Source organism: Littorina saxatilis, linkage group LG10 (assembly GCF_037325665.1).
Source record: "Littorina saxatilis isolate snail1 linkage group LG10, US_GU_Lsax_2.0, whole genome shotgun sequence".
Lineage (NCBI taxonomy): Eukaryota > Metazoa > Mollusca > Gastropoda > Littorinimorpha > Littorinidae > Littorina > Littorina saxatilis.
The window spans coordinates 35,857,538-35,880,893 of NC_090254.1; the positions used below are offsets into that span (position 1 = coordinate 35,857,538).

The 23,356-nt window shown below is 40.9% G+C and overlaps 1 protein-coding gene and 1 long non-coding RNA gene across 2 annotated transcripts in view; both read left to right on the plus strand.

The window, feature by feature from the left end:
* Positions 1-23,356, plus strand: part of LOC138978690 (uncharacterized) — a 422,724-nt gene that overhangs the window by 324,445 nt on the left and 74,923 nt on the right. The gene's annotated exons all lie outside the window — the stretch shown is intronic.
* LOC138978685 (H(+)/Cl(-) exchange transporter 6-like) overlaps positions 2,877-23,356 on the plus strand; it is a 59,797-nt gene continuing 39,317 nt past the window's right edge. Inside the window, exons 1-9 of the mRNA XM_070351478.1 lie at positions 2,877-3,042; positions 3,968-4,061; positions 12,848-12,995; positions 13,485-13,638; positions 15,609-15,768; positions 16,155-16,261; positions 16,827-17,001; positions 17,597-17,664; positions 18,348-18,459. Of these exons, the coding sequence (XP_070207579.1) occupies positions 2,939-3,042; positions 3,968-4,061; positions 12,848-12,995; positions 13,485-13,638; positions 15,609-15,768; positions 16,155-16,261; positions 16,827-17,001; positions 17,597-17,664; positions 18,348-18,459 (1,122 nt within the window). The 5' untranslated portion in view covers positions 2,877-2,938. The remainder of the gene's footprint in view (positions 3,043-3,967; positions 4,062-12,847; positions 12,996-13,484; positions 13,639-15,608; positions 15,769-16,154; positions 16,262-16,826; positions 17,002-17,596; positions 17,665-18,347; positions 18,460-23,356) is intronic.

Consider the following 23,356-nt stretch of genomic DNA (forward strand, 5'->3'; position numbering starts at 1 on the left):
GACTAGACTTTTTAATGAAAATATTAATAAATAAAAGGATGAATGTGGTTGATAATTAATCAGTCAATATTAAGAAGAGAAATAAAACCTGGATTGCGTTTTCACTCGATTCCAGCTGCGTTCGGAGCTCCGATAGGTGGCGTGCTGTTCAGTCTGGAAGAAGGCTCGTCTTTCTGGAACCAGTCTCTCACATGGAGAACGGTGAGAAACAATTTTTTTTTAATTTTGCTTTGACCTTTTTTACATTTAGTCAAGTTTTGACTATTTATTTTTAATATAGACGGGGAATTGAGCCGTGTGCGTGTGTGTGTGGCATATATATATGTGTGTGTGTGTGTGTGTTTGTGCGTGCTTTTGTGTGTATGTGTGTGTATGTGTGTTTGTGTGTGCGTGTGTTTGTGTGTGAACAAGAACAAGAACACGAACAAATGTTTATTGTCCTCAAACCAAAAAGGTTATTGACACATTGCTATGAATTCTAAAGCATTCTGCGACAAACCTTCCGAGACATATTTGAACATCTTTGTCCATAAATATTTCACTTGGTTTATAATTAATATTAATCTACATCAATATTAGTCACGTCTTTTTTTAAACTTTTCTCTACTTTCATGGAATTTTACGCATTCATCCAGAAGATGATATTCATCTTCAACAATGTTACATACCATACACAAACAATTTTCTCTTTGGATGTTATGATGTCTTCCAGTTTCTATTTTTAGATTGTGATTACTGGTTCTTAATCGACTTAAAGCTGTCCTGTGATTTCGATTTTCTATCATTGTCAGATATGACTGAATTTCATATGTATCACATATATTTGAATAGAATCTTAATCTTGCACTTCCTTTTGATTTAGCTTTATTTCAAAAACGTATGTATTCACTTTGTAATTTCATTTGTATGGCAAATTGTAACTTTCTCGTATCAAAAGTAGATTGATTTTGCCAAACATGATTAAAGCCAAGTCTTGAAAGTGAACTTTTAATGAATATGAGCCAAGAATCTTCTTTAGGGTTATTACATGTCATCATATACTTGATGAACCAATGAATCTCGTTTAGATTGTAAAATATGAGTCCAATAGGAAATGGTTTGTGTTAACATTCTTAGTGCTAATGGGAATCTACCTAATTCTGCCATGTTAATGTGTGTAAGTACGTGTGTGTGTGTGTACGTGTGCGTGCGAGTGTGTGTGTGTGTGTGTGTGTGTGTGTGTGTGTGTGTGTGTGTGTGTGTGTGCGTGTTTGTGTGTGTCTTGGTTTTGTGTAGAGCGATTCCTGGAAAACTATTTGACAGATCTCCATGACACGTTGCCTAAAAGTTCGTTTAGACGTCTGGGAAGACGTTTTGTTTTACATTTTTCGATAAATGTCTTTGATGACGTCATATCCGGCTTTTAAAAAAAAGTTGATGCAACACTGTCACGACCTCATTTTTTATCATCCTTTTTTGTTGCCTTCATTCACTAATGCCTGACTCTTTTATACTCCCACAACACAGCCGAAGAGACAGCCCACCAATAACTTAAAGAAAGTAAAAGTCAAGTGAAAATTGTAAGAAAAATGCTATCGTCATGATTTCAGCAGAAACGTCTTAGCAACAAAAGTTGTTGGTGTTTTGTGAGTGTGCAGTTTTTTTGCTCCATGGCGGCCACGTTCTCACTGAATTTCTTCATGTCCGGTCTGGATAGCAAGGCCTGGGGATACTTCTACCTGCCGGGTCTCATTGACTTTGGCGTCTTCAAGGCAAGTGCTACTTCTTACAATTCTGGGAATGTCAAATTGCAGACTTGAAACTGTACCCTTGAAATCGACCCTGTGAATTTTTCGAATTGTCTGCGATTAAACGTTCCAATGACAATTAAACAAACAAACAAACAAACAAGTTTAGCTTTTGGCCCTAAACAAAGCAAAGCATTCACAAGTACGGCGATCTAATGGTCTTTGTAATGGTAGGAAGTACACATAACAATGAAAGAACCTTAGCTAAGTAGGTGATGACTTTTCAACATCGTGTTTTTGATGTTTAATTGCTCATGATACCAAAACATGCACAGCCTGGCGCTTATACGTCATGTTCTTCTGCTGATGAGACTACGTCACCGAGACAAACTTCATTCGGGAACATCTTTGTCGTTTCATTGTGTCTCAATGATTCACATTGTAATACATGTCTTCTGGAACTTTGTTTTGCTCTTGAAGACAGAGATTTCACTTGGGAAAAGAGTAGTTAAGAATATATAGGTCTTGGTTTGTTAGTTGTTGTCAGATTTTTATTCACAAAGAACAACCGTTTGAACTGTTAACCTGTTGTTATGTTGTTCTGTTAACCTGTCACATGTTGTTCTGTTAACGTGTTAACCTGTTGACCTTTTCACTTGTTGTTCTCTTGACCTGTTAACCAGTTGACCTGTTACCCTGTTTCCCCGTTGACAGTGTCAGAGCACCAGTGTCAACGGGTGCAGCTTGAAGGGAGCTGCTGATCTCTTAAACTGTTGACCTGTTAACCTGTTGAACGATTAACCTGTTGACCAGTTGACCAGTTGACCAGTTGAACGATTAACCTGTTGACCAGTTGACCTGCTGACAGTGTCAAAATACCAGGGACAACGGGTGCAGTCTGTGAGGAGCTGCAGATCTGTTAAACTGTTGACCTTTTGACAGTGTAAAAGAACCAGTGACACACTGATGCATTTTGGATAGAGCTGCTGATCTCTTAACCCATTGACCTGATGAACTGTTGACCCTTTAACCCGTTAAAAGGTTGTCATATCACCTTGTTGACCCGTTGACAGTGTCAAAATACCAGGGAGAAGGGGTGCGAGCTGCTGATCTGTTAACCTGCCGACCATTTGACCTGTTGACAGTGTCAGAGCACCAGTAACAACGGGTGCAGCCTGTGGGGAGCTACTGACTTGTTGATCTTCGTGGCGATGGCGTGTGTGGGCGGGCTGCTGGGCGCGCTTTTCAACGGCATCAACTGTCTGCTCACTGCCTACCGCATGAAGCACGTGCACAAGAAGAGAAAGCTCGTCAGGTGAGACGGCGTTTTCGTGCTGGTTTCGGATGTTGGAATAAAAGAAAGTGGGAGAGAGGGAGGGGGTGGGGGTCGGGGGGGGAGAGAGAGAGAGAGAGAGAGAGAGGGGGGGGAGGGGGAGAGGTAGCAAGAGTGAGAGAGCGAGAGAGAGAGAAAGAGAGAGAGGGAGAGAGAGAGGTTTGTTTGTTTATCTGGTGTTTCACGTCGTTTTCAACCACGAAGGTTATATCGCGACGGAGAGAGAGAGATGGAGAGAGAGATGTGGAGAGAGAGAGATAGAGAGGGAGAGAGAGATCGGAGAGGGATAGAGAGAGATGGGAGAAAGAGAGGGATGAGAGAGAGAGAGAGAGAGAGAGAGAGAGAGAGAGAGAGAGAGAGAGAGAGAGAGAGAGAGACAGACAGACAGACAGAGAGAGAGAGAGACAGAGAGAGAGAGAGTGTGTTTGTGTGTGTGCGTGTGTGCGTGCGCGTGTGTGCGTGCGCATGCGTGCGTGTGTGTGTGTGCGTGTGTGCGTGCGCGTGCGTGCGTGCGTGCGTGTGTGTGTGTGTGTGTGTGTGTGTGTGTGTGTGTGTGTGTGTGTGTAAGCTGAAACAGATGCAGAAGAAGAGGAAGGCAGTCATATGTGATATGAGACGGTCCTTTTTTGGCTTTAGTGATGGTTTAGAGAGAAAATGAATAGACGGTGCGTGTTTGTGTGCGCCCGTGTGCCTGCAGTTCAGGGAGTGGCAGGGTGGTGGTTAGCAAAGCGAGAGACACATCCATAGACTATTTTTTACAGCCGGACACATACATAATCATGCACACATACACACACACGTGAAGACCAGACAAATTAAAAAAACCAACCAACAACATACACAAAAACAACAACAACAAATAGTGGAAGCACAAAAACCCGTTTTAAGGTTTCCTGTTTTGTTGCAGAATCCTGGAAGCTGTTCTGGTAACCATGGGAACGACAATAGTGGCTTTTGTGGCGGCTATGACTCTGGGAGATTGTCGCAGAATTCCGGACACGGTAAATAAGTTCCCCGTAGAGATTATAACCAACTGTGCCTAATATGTGAATATGTAACTTGATTCTATCAATGACACCAACGAAAATATAACATTTACTATTTCATAGGGTATGAAAAAAATGACACCAACACTGCGCAGAATTCGGTACATAATTCTGTGCAGTGTTTACGGCAATCTATTTAAACACCCCCTCCCCTCTCACCCCCAGGTAGTCATAAATATCCATTATATTTTCTGGGTGACGAAATTAACATTTACACAAGATATTACTAATGACTTACAACAAATTGTGCATGCAAAAGTATTGGCTTTTTGTCATATGAAAAGACAAGATTACTCTGATCGCCTGTGATTTCAAACTGAAGTTATCTATCGGTAGAATACTATTGAATTCGAAAGGATATTCAACTTCTGCCTGCACGACTCGTTGTTTTACTGTGCCGCTCAGAAAAGGTCAGCAGTTGAGGCATCAATCGGAGAAAGCTACTCGGTATTTCATTTCGTCTGAAGCGCACAATAGCAGTGTTAGTTTTCTCGGTTGCACCAGGAAGGCTTTCCACACAAGGGATCACCAAGGGAAAACGAATAGCAAATCAATGCAGTTCAGACCTGTCATTAATTCTTCCTGTACAATGCTCTGCTCAGAATGATTAGCAGGAAATGACAATCAGAAGTGATATAGGCTACAACAAAAGCGTTAGTGTGTGTAGATACATCAGAAATGAGACCTGCACAGTGAACTTACGCACAGTCAATGGTAGCTCATTGCAGTTCAGTCCAGTTGTGGTTTGAAAGGAATAATCTTCTGAGAACATTTAGCATGAAAGAGTTTGTTGGTTGGTTATTATTCTTTTTTAGTTCTCTTATCGCAGCAGGAAATGAAAACCAGAAGTGTGATATGACAACGTTCAATAAAGCTGTTTAGCAGGTGTGGTTACGTCAGATACGATACTCTCTGTTTAGCAGGTGTGGTTACGACAGATACGATACTCTCTGTTTAGCAGGTGTGGTTACGTCAGATACGATACTCTCTGTTTAGCAGGTGTGGTTAAGTCAGATACGATACTCTCTGTTTAGCAGCTGTGGTTACGACAGATACGATACTCTCTGTTTAGCAGGTGTGGTTACGACAGATACGATACTCTCTGTTTAGCAGGTGTGGTTACGACAGATACGATACTCTCTGTTTAGCAGGTGTGGTTACGACAGATACGATACTCTCTGTTTAGCAGGTGTGGTTACGACAGATGCGATACTCTCTGTTTAGCAGGTGTGGTTACGACAGATACGATACTCTCTGTTTAGCAGGTGTGGTTACGACAGATACGATACTCTCTGTTTAGCAGGTGTGGTTACGTCAGATATGATACTCTCTGTTTAGCAGGTGTGGTTACGACAGAAACGATACTCTCTGTTTAGCAGGTGTGGTTACGACAGATACGATACTCTCTGTTTAGCAGGTGTGGTTACGACAGATACGATACTCTCTGTTTAGCAGGTGTGGTTACGACAGATATGATACTCTCTGTTTAGCAGGTGTGGTTACGTCAGATATGATACTCTCTGTTTAGCAGGTGTGGTTACGACAGATATGATACTCTCTGTTTAGCAGGTGTGGTTACGTCAGATATGATACTCTCTGTTTAGCAGGTGTGGTTACGTCAGATACGATACTCTCTGTTTAGCAGCTGTGGTTACGACAGATACGATACTCTCTGTTTAGCAGCTGTGGTTACGACAGATACGATACTCTCTGTTTAGCAGGTGTGGTTACGTCAGATACGATACTCTCTGTTTAGCAGGTGTGGTTACGTCAGATACGATACTCTCTGTTTAGCAGGTGTGGTTACGACATATACGATACTCTCTGTTTAGCAGGTGTGGTTACGTCAGATACGATACTCTCTGTTTAGCGTATCATATTACACACAAACAACCGAGTGTGTGTCAACATAGTTCAGTTCAGTATTCCTTCGTGGACAATGATCATCATACAGGTAACATTAAGCAGGAAATGGAAATAAGAAGAAGATGAACAGCACAAAATAAAACTAGTTAGCACGTGCGCTTACGCTGCATGACCTATCATGTCACATACGACCAAGCTAACGCACTTCAGTCGAGTAGTGATTCGTGTGCAATCATAGTCTTTACGTTTTAAGGTACTAATTTTCCAATTTGTGTGTGCATAACTTCTTGCAATTTACCTCATTTTTAAGACTGTTTCTCTTTTAAGACGTCATTTACATAGATGTTCTGAGGTCTTAAAAGGGGTAAATAAGGTCTGATGAAGGGGTAAATAAGGTCTGATGAAGAGGTAAATAAGGTCTGATGAAGGGGTAAATAAGGTCTGATGAAGGGGTAAATAAGGTCTGATGAAGGGGTAAATAAGGTCTGATGAAGGGGTAAATAAGGTCTGATGAAGGGGTAAATAAGGTCTGATGAAGGGGTAAATAAGGTCTGATGAAGGGGTAAATAAGGTCTGATGATGGGTAGATAAGGTCTGATGAAGGGGTAAATAAGGTCTGATGAAGGGGTAAATAAGGTCTGATGAAGGGATAAATAAGGTCTGATGAAGGGGTAAATAAGGTCTGATGAAGGGGTAAATAAGGTCTGATGAAGGGGTAAATAAGGTCTGATGAAGGGGTAGATAAGGTCTGATGAAGGGGTAAATAAGGCCTGGGGTAAATAAGGTCTGATGAAGGGGTAAATAAGGTCTGATGAAGGGGTAAATACGGTCTGATGAAGGGGTAAATAAGGTCTGATGAAGGGGTAAATAAGGTCTGATGAAGGGGTAAATAAGGTCTGATGAAGGGGTAAATACGGTCTGATGAAGGGGTAAATAAGGTCTGATGAAGGGGTAAATAAGGTCTGATGAAGGGGTAAATAAGGCCTGGGGTAAATAAGGTCTGATGAAGGGGTAAATAAGGTCTGATGAAGGAGTAAATAAGGTCTGATGAAGGGGTAAATAAGGTCTGATGAAGGGGTAAATAAGGCCTGGGGTAAATAAGGTCTGATGAAGGGATAAATAAGGTCTGATGAAGGGGTAAATAAGGTCTGATGAAGGGGTAAATAAGGTCTGATGAAGGGGTAAATAAGGTCTGATGAAGGGGTAAATAAGGCCTGGGGTAAATAAGGTCTGATGAAGGGATAAATAAGGTCTGATGAAGGGGTAAATAAGGTCTGATGAAGGGGTAAATAAGGTCTGATGAAGGGGTAGATAAGGTCTGATGAAGGGGTAAATAAGGTCTGATGAAGGGGTAATTAAGGTCTGATGAAGAGGTAAATAAGGTCTGATGAATAAAAAAACAAGTCGCGTAAGGCGAAAATACAATATTTAGTCAAGTAGCTGTCGAACTCACAGAATGAAACTGAACGCAACGCAACGCAGCAAGACCGTATACTCGTAGCATCGTCACTCCACCGCCCGTGGCAAAGGCAGTGCACGTGGAATTGACAAGAAGAGCGGGGTATTCGTTGCGCTGAGAAGGATAGCACGCTTTTCTGTACCTCTCTTCGTTTTAACTTTCTGAGCGTGTTTTTAATCCAAACATATCATATCTATATATTTTTGGAATCAGGAACCGACAAGGAATAAGATGAAAGTGTTTTTAAATTGATTTCAAAAAAAAATTTTTGATAATAATTTTTATATATTTAATTTTCAGAGCTTGTTTTTAATCCGAATATAACATATTTATATGTTTTTGGAATCAGCAAATGATGGAGAATAAGATAAACGTAAATTTGGATCGTTTTATAAATTTTTATTTTTTTTTACAATTTTCAGATTTTTAATGACCAAAGTCATTAATTAATTTTTAAGCCACCAAGCTGAAATGCAATACCGAACCCCGGGCTTCGTCGAAGAGTACTTGACCAAAATTTCAACCAATTTGGTTGAAAAATGAGGGCGTGACAGTGCCGCCTCAACTTTCACGAAAAGCCGGATATGACGTCATCAAAGACATTCATCAAAAAAATGAAAAAAACGTTCGGGGATTTCATACCCAGGAACTCTCATGTCAAATTTCATAAAGATCGGTCCAGTAGTTTAGTCTGAATCGCTCTACACACACACACACACACACACACACGCACGCACACACATACGCACATACACCACGACCCTCGTTTCGATTCCCCCTCGATGTTAAAATATTTAGTCAAAACTTGACTAAATATAACAAGAAACATGAAAGGTAGGTTGTTGGAACGTTTTTTATTGACAAAACAATACATTCACAGATATTTCGACCCAACGGTCTTTTCAGTGAACAGACAAACACATATTCAAAGAAAACTTATCTTGATAGAATCAGTTTTTGCCCACTCGTCAGGAAGCCGAGCGAATAAATGATTAAAAGACCGTTGGGTCGAAATATCTGTAAATGTATTGTTTTGTCAATAACAAACGTTCCAACGTCAACAACCTACCTTTCTTGTTTTTTTGATTGACAGACGGACGAGCAAACAATTACCCTATCGTTATGTCTCCCAGGAGACTACTCTCAACTTTTTAGTGATTTTCAAACCGTTTGTATAAACTCAATGAAAACAAATCAATCTGTTATCAACGGCAATTCAGCTTAAACGGTAGGAACGTTCCAGCATTGTTAGGAAGTTGACTCTCTTTGTGAATCGGGTACTTTCAGAGTTTGGTCGAGTTTAGACGACGATTTTGTCCGCACGATTGAAAAGAGCTGGTCGTAATCTGAGTCCTCCAACTGATAGAAGAGTTTAGAGGCATATATGAAGAGGCGGTTTGTAAAATAAATCTGAAACTTTTCTTTGCTCTATTCAAGGAAATTGTTGCGTGTGTAACAAGAACGGCATTTTAAACACTGGGGAAATAAACAGAAGTTATTTTGGGGGGTAGATTTGTGAGATGCTGTGGCCAGATGGTATTTGAAACAAAAAGAGAAACGCAAAAAAAAAAAAAGAAAAAAAAAAAAAGAGAGAAAAAAAACCACCCCACACAAAACAAACAAACAAACATTTGTAACGAAAATAGCGACGACATTTACAGGTAATGTAAGCGTACAGAAGAAAAACACACACACACACAAGGAACATTTGACCCTTTCCTATCAATCAGAAAACACTACAGCTCAATGGTCTATTCATGTCGTCACTCCATAATGACTCTTGATTGTGACCTTCTGTGTTTGTTAAGGGATTTAAAAAAAAATCAGCCAGTTGCAATCCCGTTATTTTAGGCTTGATGGAATATACGTAAAAGAAAAATGTAAAGCGTATTTTCAGTGTAGCTGAAACTCTTCAATCGTAGGTAAGACCAGCCGACAACAGAAAGCCGCCTACAGTTTTCTCCCGTACCTCGCCATCCCTCTTCCACTCGCTTTCTGTAAAACTTTGGGGGGGGGGGGGGGGGGGGGGGGAGACACTGTTTCTAAAAAGCTAAGAACTGCAGCGGAAATACAGGATCAGGAAAGCAAACACACAATAAACTATATATAGTATGCATGCATTAAAAACATTTGATATCAACTTTTGATATTGTCGGTCACAATCCATCAGAAACGGGTTAAAGTGTATATTAATTGATTTGTACACGCCCGCATGATGCGTCAGATGTATGCACAGTTACAGGCAGACAGACATGCAGGCAGGCAGACAGATAGACAGGAAAGCAGACGGACAGAGAATACAGAGAGACAAGACAGACACATAAGAAACACAGACGGACGGACAAACACACAGCACACACGCAGGCACGCACGCGCGCGCACACACACACACACACACTAACACACTCACACACACACTTACACATACACACACACACACACACACTCACACACACACACACACACTTACACACACACACACACACCCACACACACACACACACACACACACACACAAAATCAGGATCGCTCGCTTCTGAAGAGAGGACAGTGATCTCGTTCAAAGACGTCAGCAATACAATGTTGAGGAAAAGTTTAATCCTATAAGTCGTCAAATGCTTGAAGGCTTAGCAAGAATAACGAGAAGAGACACCCTAACGTCCCAACTGAACACCCAAACGGATGCAGAATGTACACTCTACATCTAGATCTGCCCAGGGATGCGTCAGGTTCACTCACCGCTGGGAATTCCCCACAGTGTGTCCTCTTTTCTTCTGTCTACAAGCTCCATCCAGAAATGCATTAATCATTCACCTGTGCTCCATCCCATATTGGCGAGGTCGAGAATAAAAGTAGGCCTAATTCTGCATCGACGAGAAAACAGAGAAGAAGCATCATATTGGGAAGCGTCATGATAGGTTTTTTTTTACATTTAGTCAAGTTTTGACTAAATGTTTTAAGGTAGAGGGGGGAATCGAGACGAGGGTCGTGGTGTATGTGTGTGTATGTGTGTGTCTGTCTGTGTGTGTGTGTAGAGCGATTCAGACTAAACTACTAGACCGATCTTTATGAAATTTGACATGAGAGTTCCTGGGTATGAAATCCCCGAACGTTTTTTTCATTTTTTTGATAAATGTCTTTGATGACGTCATATCCGGCTTTTCGTGAAAGTTGAGGCGGCACTGTCACGCCCTTATTTTTCAACCAAATCGGTTGAAATTTTGGTCAAGTAATCTTCGACGAAGCCCGGACTTCGGTATTGCATTTCAGCTTGGTGGCTTAAAAATTAATTAATGACTTTGGTCATTAAAAATCTGAAAATTGTAAAAAAAAATAAAAATTTATAAAACGATCCAAATTTACGTTCATCTTATTCTCCATCATTTTCTGATTCCAAAAACATATAAATATGTTATATTTGGATTAAAAACAAGCTCTGAAAATTAAATATATAAAAATTATTATCAAAATTAAATTGTCGAAATCAATTTAAAAACACTTTCATCTTATTCCTTGTCGGTTCCTGATTCCAAAAACATATAGATATGATATGTTTGGATTAAAAACACGCTCAGAAAGTTAAAACAAAGAGAGGTACAGAAAAGCGTGCTATCCTTCTTAGCGCAACTACTACCCCGCTCTTCTTGTCAATTTCACTGCCTTTGCCATGAGCGGTGGACTGACGATGCTACGAGTATACGGTCTTGCTGAAAAATGGCATTGCGTTCAGTTTCATTCTGTGAGTTCGACAGCTACTTGACTAAATGTTGTATTTTCGCCTTACGCGACTTGTTTCTTCTGCGGGAGCTTTGTACCAAAACAGTTGCATGATTTTTCTCATTTTAACCTCATAACCGGAGGTTGTGCCTTTTACAACAAAGCGCCTTGCAGTCCCGAAAATACAGTATGTTTCGTGCGTCGGATGTATGCCTGAAACAAGTTGTATTCATTTTGTTGTGTAGTCTACGTAGGGGTTCAACGAAAATTTGACATGTCCTTTGATTGAAGGTGTCCGCAGATCAGAGGAACGACCCTCACTGAGTTGACAGATAGGTTATTCTCCAGAGCTGGGTACCAGTGCAAACCATGTTACGCGAGTGATATTTCTTTAGTTTACACAGTTAGATTGTCTACGTTCTGTACATTACAATCATTTCAAAATACAACCCTCGTCACATGGAAACCAGAGAATGTTACAATGTAACAATGCGATCATGTTTTTATCAGAAACGGAACATTTTTAATAGATTTTAATGACAACTTTAATGAGCAAAGTAATTAACTAATTTTTAAGCTTTCAAGCTGAAATGGAATCCCATAGTCCGGACTTTGTCGAAGATTGCTTGACCAAATTTTCAATCAATTTGGTTGAAAAATGAGAGCGTGACAGTGCGGCCTCAACTTTCACTAAAAGCCGGATATGACGTCATCAAAGATACTTATCGAAAAAATGAAAAATAATCTGGGGATGTCATACTCAGGAACTCTCGTGTGAAGTTTTATGAAGATCGGTTCAGTAGTTTTCTCAGAATCGTTCTACACGCACACACATACATACATACACACATACACACACACATACACCACGACCCTCGTATCGATTCCCAGTCTATGTTAAAACATTTAGTCAAAACTTGACAAAATATAAAAAGAATACATTATAGTTCCCATTTACTTTACATTATAATCATTTAGAGGACTGAGAATGCATGTCACAGAACCGCCCTGATATGGCCCTTCGTGGTCGGCTGGGCCAATGGACCCCAGCCTTGTAGAACATCTCAGATTTCGCTGCATTTTACCTGCGAGGTCTAAGACAGAACGTGCAAATGCAGGAAAGAAACATCCTTTTTCTTGTTAATATGTTGCTTTCAAAATGCTCAAATAAGAATGAAGAGAAGAGACATCGCTAATGTCGGAAATTGGATTAATTCTCGACGGGTGTGGATAGAGCAGGCAGCTCAGGGAATTTTGCTTTTCATTCTCATTGCCCGTCTTTTTATGTGATTTGACATGGCTAGGGTGAGAAATGGGACGACAATTGAAAGCTCATTGAAAGCTTGGTCAGAACATAATTTAACAAACGGGATTTAAAGCAAGCTACTAAAGACAAAAGGAAAGATATGGAAGAAATTAAAATGAATAAGAGCTTATTTTTGTGGGTTGGATGATGTGTGTTTGAGAGAGTAAGAGAGAGAGAGATAGAGAGATAGAGAGAGAGATAGACAGAGAGAGAGAGAGACAGAGACAGAAAGCTTCGCGGCCGCTTGTGTGTCTGGCTTTTAAGTGATTGACTGAAAGATTAATCACGCTTTGAACAGCGTTCTTGTAAATGTAACGTTTTGTTTTGTTAATAATTCAACGTTCGATTAACCTACAATTTGCTTTGATTTTACCTTCGTTTTTGTGTGCGCAGGACGGTGTGCACGGGGTGAGCTCTAGCGCGGACTCTGTCAACGCCACAGTGAGGACCTACTTCTGCCCGCCTGGCTACTACAACGACATGGCCACCCTTTTCTTCAACCCCCAGGAGGTGGCCATCAAGCAACTCTTTCACCAGTCAGGTACGTGTTTTCATAAAGCTCGATTACACTACGCGCCCATGCACGCATGCTTGAATACATGCTGGCAGGTTGGCAAATTGGGAGGCAGGTTGGAAGGCAGGCGTACACTCGCACCCATGCACGCACGCACGCACTTTGCTCGCACGTCCGGACGCGCACTCGCACGCACGCACGCACGTACGTACGTACGCACGCACGCACGCACGCACGCACGCAAACATACATTATCATAATCCAAAATGTTTTTTTTTTTCATGTCCCAACAACCCACTTGGCCATTCGTGACCAAATCAATCTTGCTTCTTTTTTTGGTTTAGGCTACATGGTGGTCTCCGTGTTTGAAACCGTTTACAGATTTTGGTCTATCACAGTCAAGCGAATAATGTTTTAAAAAGCTCATAATCCAAAAGAGAGGAGGAAGCGAAGATTGTATTGTTTGTGATAAAAAAAAGGGATACCTGTAATGTACGTAACGGGTTCTGTTTTCAGGGACATTCAGCATGCCGTCTTTGGGTATCTTCTTCGTCTGTTTCTTCCTGCTGGCGTGCTGGACGTACGGAGTTGCCGTCCCTAGCGGCCTCTTTGTTCCCTCCCTTCTCTGTGGCGCCGCCTATGGACGATTCGTTGCCAACCTTTTGCAGACGTGAGTTAAATAGACGATGTTCGGAAATACAGTGGACGCCGCTTAATAAAACCGCGGTTAATAGAGCCAGCCGCTTATAAAAGCCAATTTCAGACGGTCCGGATTTATCACTATATCTTATGTATTAGAAAAAGCCGGTTAATAAAACCAACCCGCCGCTTATTAAAGCCAGTTTTCTCAAAGAAATCACGTAGTTTGTGACTAAAACTCACATTATCTTGTTCTGATGTGGAAGACGACCAACAAACACACACTCATAAAATCGTTCTTCTCTGCCATTCGTGACGGTGACAGTGAAATTATTGATGTACCGAAGTGATCAAAGTACACGTACATGTACATAATTAAAACAAAAGTTCAACATCCTTCGTGAAGTTTTGTTTAGATTCAAACAAGTGTAAATGACGAAAGAAAGTGACTGAGTGACGTAAACAAAAGAGAAGATTTTTTTTTCTTCTCGAAAATGACGTATTCTTGGACCGCCGGTTAATAAATCCGCCGCTTATTAAAGCCATTTTTCGTCAGTCCAGAAGTGGCTTTATTAACCCTTTCGCTGCCAATCAAAACTTCCTGACTGCCAGGGAATATTGGAGTTCAGGGTGTAATAATTCACAAAAAATTCTAGCTCCAAACTGGCAGTAGGTAGGAAAGTAAAACCTATGTTATTTTTGAAGGAAATTGAACCAAGAATCTGTTTTTAGTATCTAATCATGGAAATAATGCACCAGTGCATGACGGGTATACCCGTCCTAAGGCAGTCAAGGGGTTAAGCGGCGACCACTGTAACTCTGTCGGGGTTGTATGGGTTGTGAAAAAAAAAGAAGAATTTTCCTGTCCTACCGCCTCTGAAGGACTGGCCTGTAGATTATGATGTATGATTGTGAAAGAGTGAATACTCTTGCTTTTATTGAGGCAAACTCTCCCACGTGACATTATAGGCCAGTCACTAGCCAGGGGCGTGACTGAAACACGTGGTGAAGGAGCACGCGTGGAAAGTTTGCCTCACTTAAAGCAAGAGTATTCACTCTCTCACAACTTATACCAACCCAACACAGTTGTTTCCGGAGTTCGACCAGTACGCCTTTGAAATATCAAATATGTACCATAGCTTTAATTTAAATTTGTGCTGCTTCAATGAAAGTTACACTGGACTTATTTTGAAATAAAGATCCTTGTGATACAGAACTTTTTATCGATTTTAAACACGTGTTAGATGCAGATGAAGATGAATATCAGATCGCTTCCAGAATGGGATTGTACTCGAACGGAACGTTTCAGTGTCGCGAGCTGAGCCGTCATGATTCATGTTTGTAAGGTGTGTTCTTAATTAATTAACTTTGTGGCGAAAATAATCTGCCAAGTTATGTATACAGTCAATGGCTCAACTCCTTCTGTCAACGCTCGATCATTTTTTCAGCTTTGTGAAAACTTGTTACGAAAATAGTTCAGATTATCTTCATAATTTGAAACCCTCTATGCTGCCTTTAAAAATCGGTTTTGTTGGTCAGCCTTTTTGATTTTCTTGCGATGTTCAAAAACGTTGAATAGAGTGATTTAGAAAGGTTGAATGGCAGACAGTCGGACGTTCATTTAAGGGAGAAGTCCAATCTAAAGTGTAAGCTTACTTTGAATATAAAACCTCTGAAACAGATAGATCTACACTGCTGCTGTTTTAAAATGTAGAATTGAAAAAAATAAATGAAAGTAAGTCGGACGTTCATCTAAGGGACAGTCCGGCCGCCTTCCAATCCAAAGTGAACTCTAAATATAAAACCTTTGAAACGGATAGATCTAGACTGCTGATGTATTAAAATCTAGAATTGAAAAAAGAGGAAGATTTATGGAACGTTTATTTTTACACAAAATCGATTCGTCAGAAATTAAACTTTCCATACTATAAACTTCCTTGTTCCAAAAAAATTATTATTGGATAATGGATTCTCTCAAATGTTGGCGCTTGTTATGTGCAGTGTGTTTGGCTACAAGAGTGTGTACTCAGGTACCTATGCCCTGATTGGCGCAGCGGCATTCCTGGGAGGCGTGGTGCGCATGACCATCAGCCTCACTGTCATTTTGATTGAATCCACCAATGAAATCTCTTACGGTCTGCCCCTTATGATAGTGCTGATGGTAAGAATGTCTCTCTCTCTTTCTCTCCCTCCCCCCTCTCTCTCTCTCTCTCTCTCTCTCTCTCTCTTTCTGTCTCTCTGTTTCTCTCTGTCTCTCTCTCTTTCTGTCTCTGTCTGTCTGTGGGTCTGTCGGTCTGTCTGTCTGTCTGTCTGTCTGTCTGTTTCTGTCTGTTTCTGTCTGTCTGTGTCTGTGTCTGCATGTGCACGCGCGTATTGTCTGTCTGTCTGTCTGTCTGTCCGTCTGTCTGTCTGTTTGTGTCTGTCTGTGTATGTGTGTGCGTGTGCACGCGCGCATGCATGTCAGTATTTTAGTAATCATCTGACTCGGTCTCTATGTCTTGCCGACGAAGGTAGGTCACTGTCAATAGCTATCGCTTGTGTTATCAGGTGGCCAAGTGGGTGGGAGACCTGTTCAACAAAGGCCTGTACGACATGCACATTGACCTCAAGGAGGTGCCTTTCTTGGAGTGGGAAACGCCTGCTGAGCTGGCCAAGTCAGTTTTTAATACTTTACAGCGTGATGTTGTAGTTTGTGTTATGTTTTAAAACAGTCTAAAGCCTGTCTTTAACTGGGCTAAGTCGACTACGCGAAGTATAATTCGCGAAGCTGGCCGCAAGATGCTTTAGCACTGAGTTTTCGGTAAAAAGACTTCGCGAAGTTGACCTTTAGGAATAGTGATTTGTATTATGCAGTGACGACGCTGAAGACGGCCGGTTTATTTCGTGTTATGTTTTAAAACTGCCTTTACTAAATCTGTGTATATTCTAAGCTCACTTGTATTACAATGCCGATAGATTGAAGTTTGGCGAATTTAAGCCGTTTCAGTTATTAAAGACTCATATGCTGCCGTGACTTTTAACGGCATTCTTTTGGTTTTATTTCTGTGATTATAATTATCAGAGGTTTGGGATAGAAAAGGAAGGGCAGGACGCATGTAAGACCTAACTTATTTTCTTAATTTTATGATCATTAGAGATTTCCAAAAACAGATAGTCTTCTAACGTTCCAAAATTCAGATACAGTTACCATTCCTGAATTTTGATTTCTGATCACGACAGACTTAACGCGCGAGACATCGTTGAGTCACATCGGCTGTCGGTTGTCTTCAACAAGACCCGAGTTGCATCCCTTGTGAAAATCTTGAAGACAACCGCCCACAGCGCCTTTCCTGTGGTCAGCCTGTTGGGCAGCGAGGGCGAGAGTGAATCACTCGTGTCCTTTGAGAATCAAAAGGTAAGTCATTGACGATGACGACAAAGATGTAGTTAAATCTTCTTTGCTCCCTTCCACCCTGTAAGAAACTGGGTTTTTTCGGGGTGTATTTGGCCTCAAGAAATCTGAAAAGGGACATTCGCTTTACCGAAGTTGAGGTGCGCCTCCAATGAAATAAGAGAACGTACTAAATAAAGTGTGATGATTTATTAGATAAATGCCAATAATAGAGCATGGGAGTCGGGCATTTGTCATGTTTTAGCAGTGACGATAAAAGCAAAATGCCTGGTATCCTTTAGAACCACGAAGCACATGATAATCATGATGGTCTCATTTGATTGGATTGAAAGGGAAAGGTTAATTCTTTTGTGTTAAGAGAATAATAAAACCAGTAATGGCGACGACGACGAATACGATTCTGATGATGATGTTGACAAGGAAAACGATGATGGTGATGATGATTATGATGTAAAGTAGTTAAAATAGTATGTTATGACGTTTTAAATTCGGTAACTAATGTCATGGAGACATTTTATTTAAAGGTTTTATAAATCTTGTTGTTGAATGTGGATTATTTAACCTTGAGTATATTCTTTTGTATTTGTGCGTTCACTAGGAAAACGATCAAGTGGACTCATTCGTAAATGACGGGGCGTCGTCATATCCGGGGAGTCAAATGGAGGAGTAAGTTTAGTTTTCATTTCTTTCTGTCGTCTTTTTGTCCACAAGCAAGGCAATGTTGTAAGAACAAGGAGTTTCGTTTTGCGCACAGCTCGTGGCTACTAGTTCTTACACATCAAAAGTATTTTTGTCGGTTTAGAGATTCTCTCAATAATTATTCTTAGCAATAATCTCAATTTTCAACTGTGTGGGCACGAGGGAGGGGGCTGCCCTAACTTTGATGCAGAAGTTGTGCATTAAACAGTGAAACTTGAGAGAAAAAAATGCCAATTAACGTTTTCGACACCCTTTATGTAATATGAAGCGAGTTACCTCGGTTTCCGTAGGCATGAGCTAGAGGGGACACATTTCTGTTAAAACCATTTTCCTTGCCCCCCCCCCCCCCCCCTACCCCCAAATCCCATCCCTTCACCCCTCTCACACACACAACCCGAGGCTGAATTATTTTCAGGCGGGAATGATAAATTCTCTTAATCCTCGTTAGTAAGTAGAGCCGCCTTCTGCAGAAAACCATGGTTCATGGAACATTGGTCCCATTTGCAGGGTCTCGTTACATTAGATATTGTATCTAGTCTGTTATGCGAATCATGTCCTTAAGATTGTGCATTTTATGAAAAAATTTAAAACAATTTGCCGGAATAAAATCTTTTGGAAAACATATGATGTGAGCGTCGTATTTGTTGCAGCATGGCAGACATTAACTTCCGTCGTCGCAGCTTGAAGTTTGAAGGCACAGTGTTGAGGTCACACATTGCTATGCTGCTAAAGAGGCGAACTTGGTTCAGGGAGGGGGAGCAGGTGGGTTAATTGTCATCATTATCCTCGTAATCTTTATAAAAAATGTTTTTATTGCTATCATCATCATCATCATCATCATCATCATCATCATCATCATCATCATCATTATCATCATCATCATCGTCGTCTTCGTCGTCGTCGTCATCGTCGTCGTAGACGTCGTCGTTGTCGTCATCGTCTTAGGCGTTCTTCTTCTCTCCCTTCTTCCCCTCTTTCTCATTCCCTTTGTTCTCCTTCCCTTTGTCATCCCTGACCTCCTCCATCTCCTCCTCCTCCTCCTCCTCATTATCATCATCATCATCCTCATCCTCATCATCATCATCATCATCATCATCATCCTCATCATCATTATCATCATCATCATCGTCGTTGTTGTGGTAGTTGTCATTCACCTTCTCTCCCTTCCTGAGTGGAAAAACTGTGAGGCGAGATACTTCTTTGTCGGTCCGTTTGTTAGTCTGCACGTCTGTCCGTTCATCAACTTACCCACCGTTCTGTCCGTCACCCCGTCCTTTCTTCCGCCCGCCCCTCCCTCCATTCATTAGCGAAAATGAATGCAAGTTACAAGAAAAAGTGCAACGACAGCTTTACAGGTTGCAGTAAGACAACGGGAAATAGCGTCTGTCAATCACGCTATGATTGACACATCCTACGCTTTCCTTGCGGCGTCATTACGTTTCTGCAATGACGATTACAACAGATAAAACCGTCAGACCTCCAGGTTACAATCACACACTCAGTCTGCTCCGGCACGCACACGATCCACACTGTATGCCGTTGTCTCTCTGTTACACTGCAGTTTCTCTGTAGACAGTTCTTACTAAGCCATTGTAATGGGTTTATTTTCGCTGCAGTTGTTGGTTTGATGGCCCTGTTGTTGACAGCTAAAACACCAAGTTTTTGAGGTCAGTTGACATCCAGGCCAGCAGTTGCGTGTGTTTTTGGATTTTGACGGGAGACAGATATATGCATCAAGGGTTCAGGCTACAGACCTTTTGCTTTGGGAGAGTTTGAATAGCTGGGATCAATTGTGTCTGGTTTGCGTCTTTATCATTGTAAGATAAGTCACAGCATCATTTATTTTTTGTCTCTTGTTTGGCCAAAAGAGAATCAAGAAGGATGCATATGTGTGTGGGGGGGGGGTGGGGGGAGGGGTGTGTGAGTGTGTGTGTGTGTGTGTGTGTGTGTGTGTGTGTGTGTGTGTGTGTGTGTGTGTGTGTGTGTGTGTGTGTGTGTGTACGCGTGTGTGAATGTTTGTGGGTGTGTGTGCAAGTGTGTGTGTGTGTGTGTGTGTGTACGTGCGTGCGTGCGTGTGTGTGCGTGTATGTGAGTGTTTGTTTGTTTTTATTGGGTTTTGTTTCGGAAATGCAGGTTTTTTTTAAACCTTGTTTTTGTATCAGATGAGACTTCTTACATGATTTTGTTCAACGAAATCGTATGACTTCACAATACATTGAGATCATGGGGCAGCCTAGCCTCTTAGTGTGTCAGTGATAAACTGGATCTTCAGGAAATAAGGAATTCCTGAATATATAAAAGATTGTGTGATAGATTCCCTGCTTTCAAAACCCCCACGACGGCGTTGAAATCGTATAGATACACTGGGATTAAGCCGGGGTCACTTGGTCTTACAGCAGTTATCCTTATTTATATGAAACGGTCTCAGCGTTCATCCCTGCAGTGATTTTATATTTCTTAATCTTTTATCGAGTTATTTCATTTTGCGCGTTAACCTTTATGAGTTTGCTTTTTTTGTCTTTTATTTATTTATTGAATGTTAGCAGTCTATTTGTTTTTCGATTTTTTTCATTTATTCGTCCGCTTCTTCTGTCTTCTACGCTACTCAGGAATTCTTATTTTGTCTTTCTTTAAATCTTATTGTTTATCTTTCTTTTCACTTCTCTGTCTCTGTCTTTCTCATGTTTTTTCCCCGGCATGTCTGGCTCTCTCTCTCTTTCTCCCCTTCTGTCTGTCTGTCTGTCTGTCTCTCCGTGTCTGTACGTATATATCTTCTCTCCCCTTCCCCTTTTATCTTTGTCTCTGTGTTCGTCTCTTTCTGTATGTTGTATGTGTATGTTGTCTTTGGAATTGTCTTTCATCAAGTATGTCCGTCTGCTTATTAACAGCTATTGTGTTTTCAGCGTAGCAATAGGGTCCGATATTTAGACGAGACAAGTATAATGCAATAGCGATTATATAGCTGTTCTGACCTTGATTTGTTGTTCCAAACTTACAAAAGGACAGTTTTTGCGTCGATGCGTTGATCTCAGGTTTTGATAGCAGACGCCGTTTCTTATGCGCATTAGTTTTGCGCAGGCGCCACACTGACTTTGGAAAAAAACTCGATTTGACAACACAGCTGTTAAACAGCTTTTTATTAGTTCATTCGAATACAACAAAAAGAAGTTTGAGTTTTTTTAATTTTGAACAAGACTACTTATGAAGAAGACCAAAACGCAACATGAACGGAAAACTAGAAACAACTGAAGAACTGGGATGCAGCAAGGGGAGGAGAAGAGAACAGCTAATTGCGAGCAGACGGCAGCGAAGTTTTCAGTTTGGGTGAATGGCATTTATACTTAATTGTCTCGTCATGAAGCGAATTTTTCAACCTCAGTTATAAACGACTACATGAATGTTAGTGCCATGGGTTGTACATCAATACTTCAGAGGGAAAGTGGGGTATTTAGTGTGGAGTTACGAGATAAGAAAAGCCGAATGCGAAAGTTTGTGTCAGTCTGCAACTGACACATGCACACAAGAACGGCTGTTCCGTTTTACTCCCCTGTTTGTACTACATCTTTCGACTTTGGGCATTTTGTGGTGTTTAGGGACAGAAAATAATTGATTTAGTCCTGTTTCATCGGGAAGTTAGCAGAAAAGGGTATGCTATCGACATTTGTAAAGCTGAAAAACATTCCCGAGAAGAATTTCAAGTTGTTAGTGTATGCTGTTGTCGATTAAACCATCGTGTGGTACAGATGGGTAAACCGGAACCATGCGTCTTTGTTATTACCAATATGCTTTTGGATATTGGCAAAAATGGCCGACTTCCGTAGCATTATGCTTTGATGATCGGAAGAGACCATCCAATCACAGTCCACGAATTCCCCCACGTGTCCATCAGAATAGCTATATATGCCTATCTCTCCCCTTCCCTGTCCCTCCTCTCTATCTCTCTCCCCCTTTCCCAACTAATGGAATTTGAAAAAGGTACAGTGATTGTGTAACAGCACGTAATTGCGTTTTTTGCGGCAATTTGGATGAACAAGAATATTTTTTTTTAACATTGTCCGTTGTGTTCAGATTCAAGTTTAAGATGTCTCAATTGTTTATGAAACATGTCACTTTCTTTGGTTATTAAATGTAGAGACGCCAATAGATGTAGGTCTTTAGAAAAAATAGAAATTATGAGATTAGACGAAGACAAATTGCAAATGAAAATGTTAATCTTAAGTTTTGAGTACACGCAGCTATACCTTTATTTCCCCCCGCGGGTTAGGGGGAAGAATTTACCCGATGCTCCCCAGCATGTCGTAAGAGGCGACTAACGGATTCTGTTTCTCCATTTACCCTTGTTAAGTGTTTCTTGTATAGAATATAGTCAATGTTTGTAAAGATTTTAGTCAAGCAGTATGTAAGAAATGTTAAGTCCTTTGTACTGGAAACTTGCATTCTCCCAGTAAGCCCCTGGAGCAATTTTTTGATTAGTGCTTTTGTGAACAAGAAACAATTAACAAGTGGCTCTATCCCATCTTCCCCCCTTTCCCCGTCGCGATATAACCTTCGTGGTTGAAAACGACGTTAAACACCAAATGAAGAAGAAGATACCTTTATTTCTATTTTCCCTCTCACTTTTTGAAAATATATTTGGAGCCCCTCCACACCACCACCCACAACCGCCACAGATTAATAAAATCCACAAAGCAGGACAAAGGCAATCAAAGTACTCTTTTGAGAAATTCCTTAATAAGAGGAACATCCTATTCTCCTTTTTTGGGGAGGTAGTATAACATTGCGACATTTGTGGCGGCGACTTCTTTTCTCTGCTGTAAAATGTATTTGGACTTTATCTTTCTTGCTATTTCAGTGAATTGTTGCACTGAAATGCTTTTGTTAGGCTAAGAATGGAGGATTGGGCACTCCTGAATGGAAACCAGACGATAAAAAGAAAGACACCGAGAAAGGGAGAATGAGAGTAAACGCAATTTTTGTTGCTTTACAATGTCATTCCAACAACATTTTAGCTTCTTGTTAGTTCTTGCGGTAAGTTTTTCATCTTGATCTGTATTCTTTCTGTCTGTTTATACTTTTTTTTTGCCCCCGTCTGCTATTTTATTTAGTTTATTTAACTTTGCTTTATTCTTTTTATTTTATTTTGGATAGTTTCATTTTTTTGTCTTCAATTTACTAGGTAGTACACTTTTCGTTTTTGTGGTCACTTTCTTTCTCTTCTGAGGGTCGACAGATTCAGTACCAAGAAATTTGTTCGGCGTCTAGGAGAGTTTGTGTGTGTTCTGTTTAAGAAGTTCGTCTGGTTGAAGATAAAAGTAAATGAGTGCGTGTGTGTGTGTCTGTGTATGTGTGTGTGTGTGTGTGTGTGTGTGCGTGTGTGTGTGTGTGTGTGTGTGTGTGTGTGTGTGTGTGTGTGTGTGTCCACGAATAAAAAGAACAGTTACGCAGCCTGTTAAGAAGAGAGAGAGAGAGAGAGAGAGAGAGAGAGAGAGAGAGAGAGAGACAGAGAGAGAGACAGAGAGAGAGAGAGAGAGAGAGAGCTAGAGAGAGAGAGAGAGAGACACACACACACACACACACACACACACACACACACACACACACACACACACACACACACACACACACACACACACAGATAGGTAGAACGATTAAAAGACAG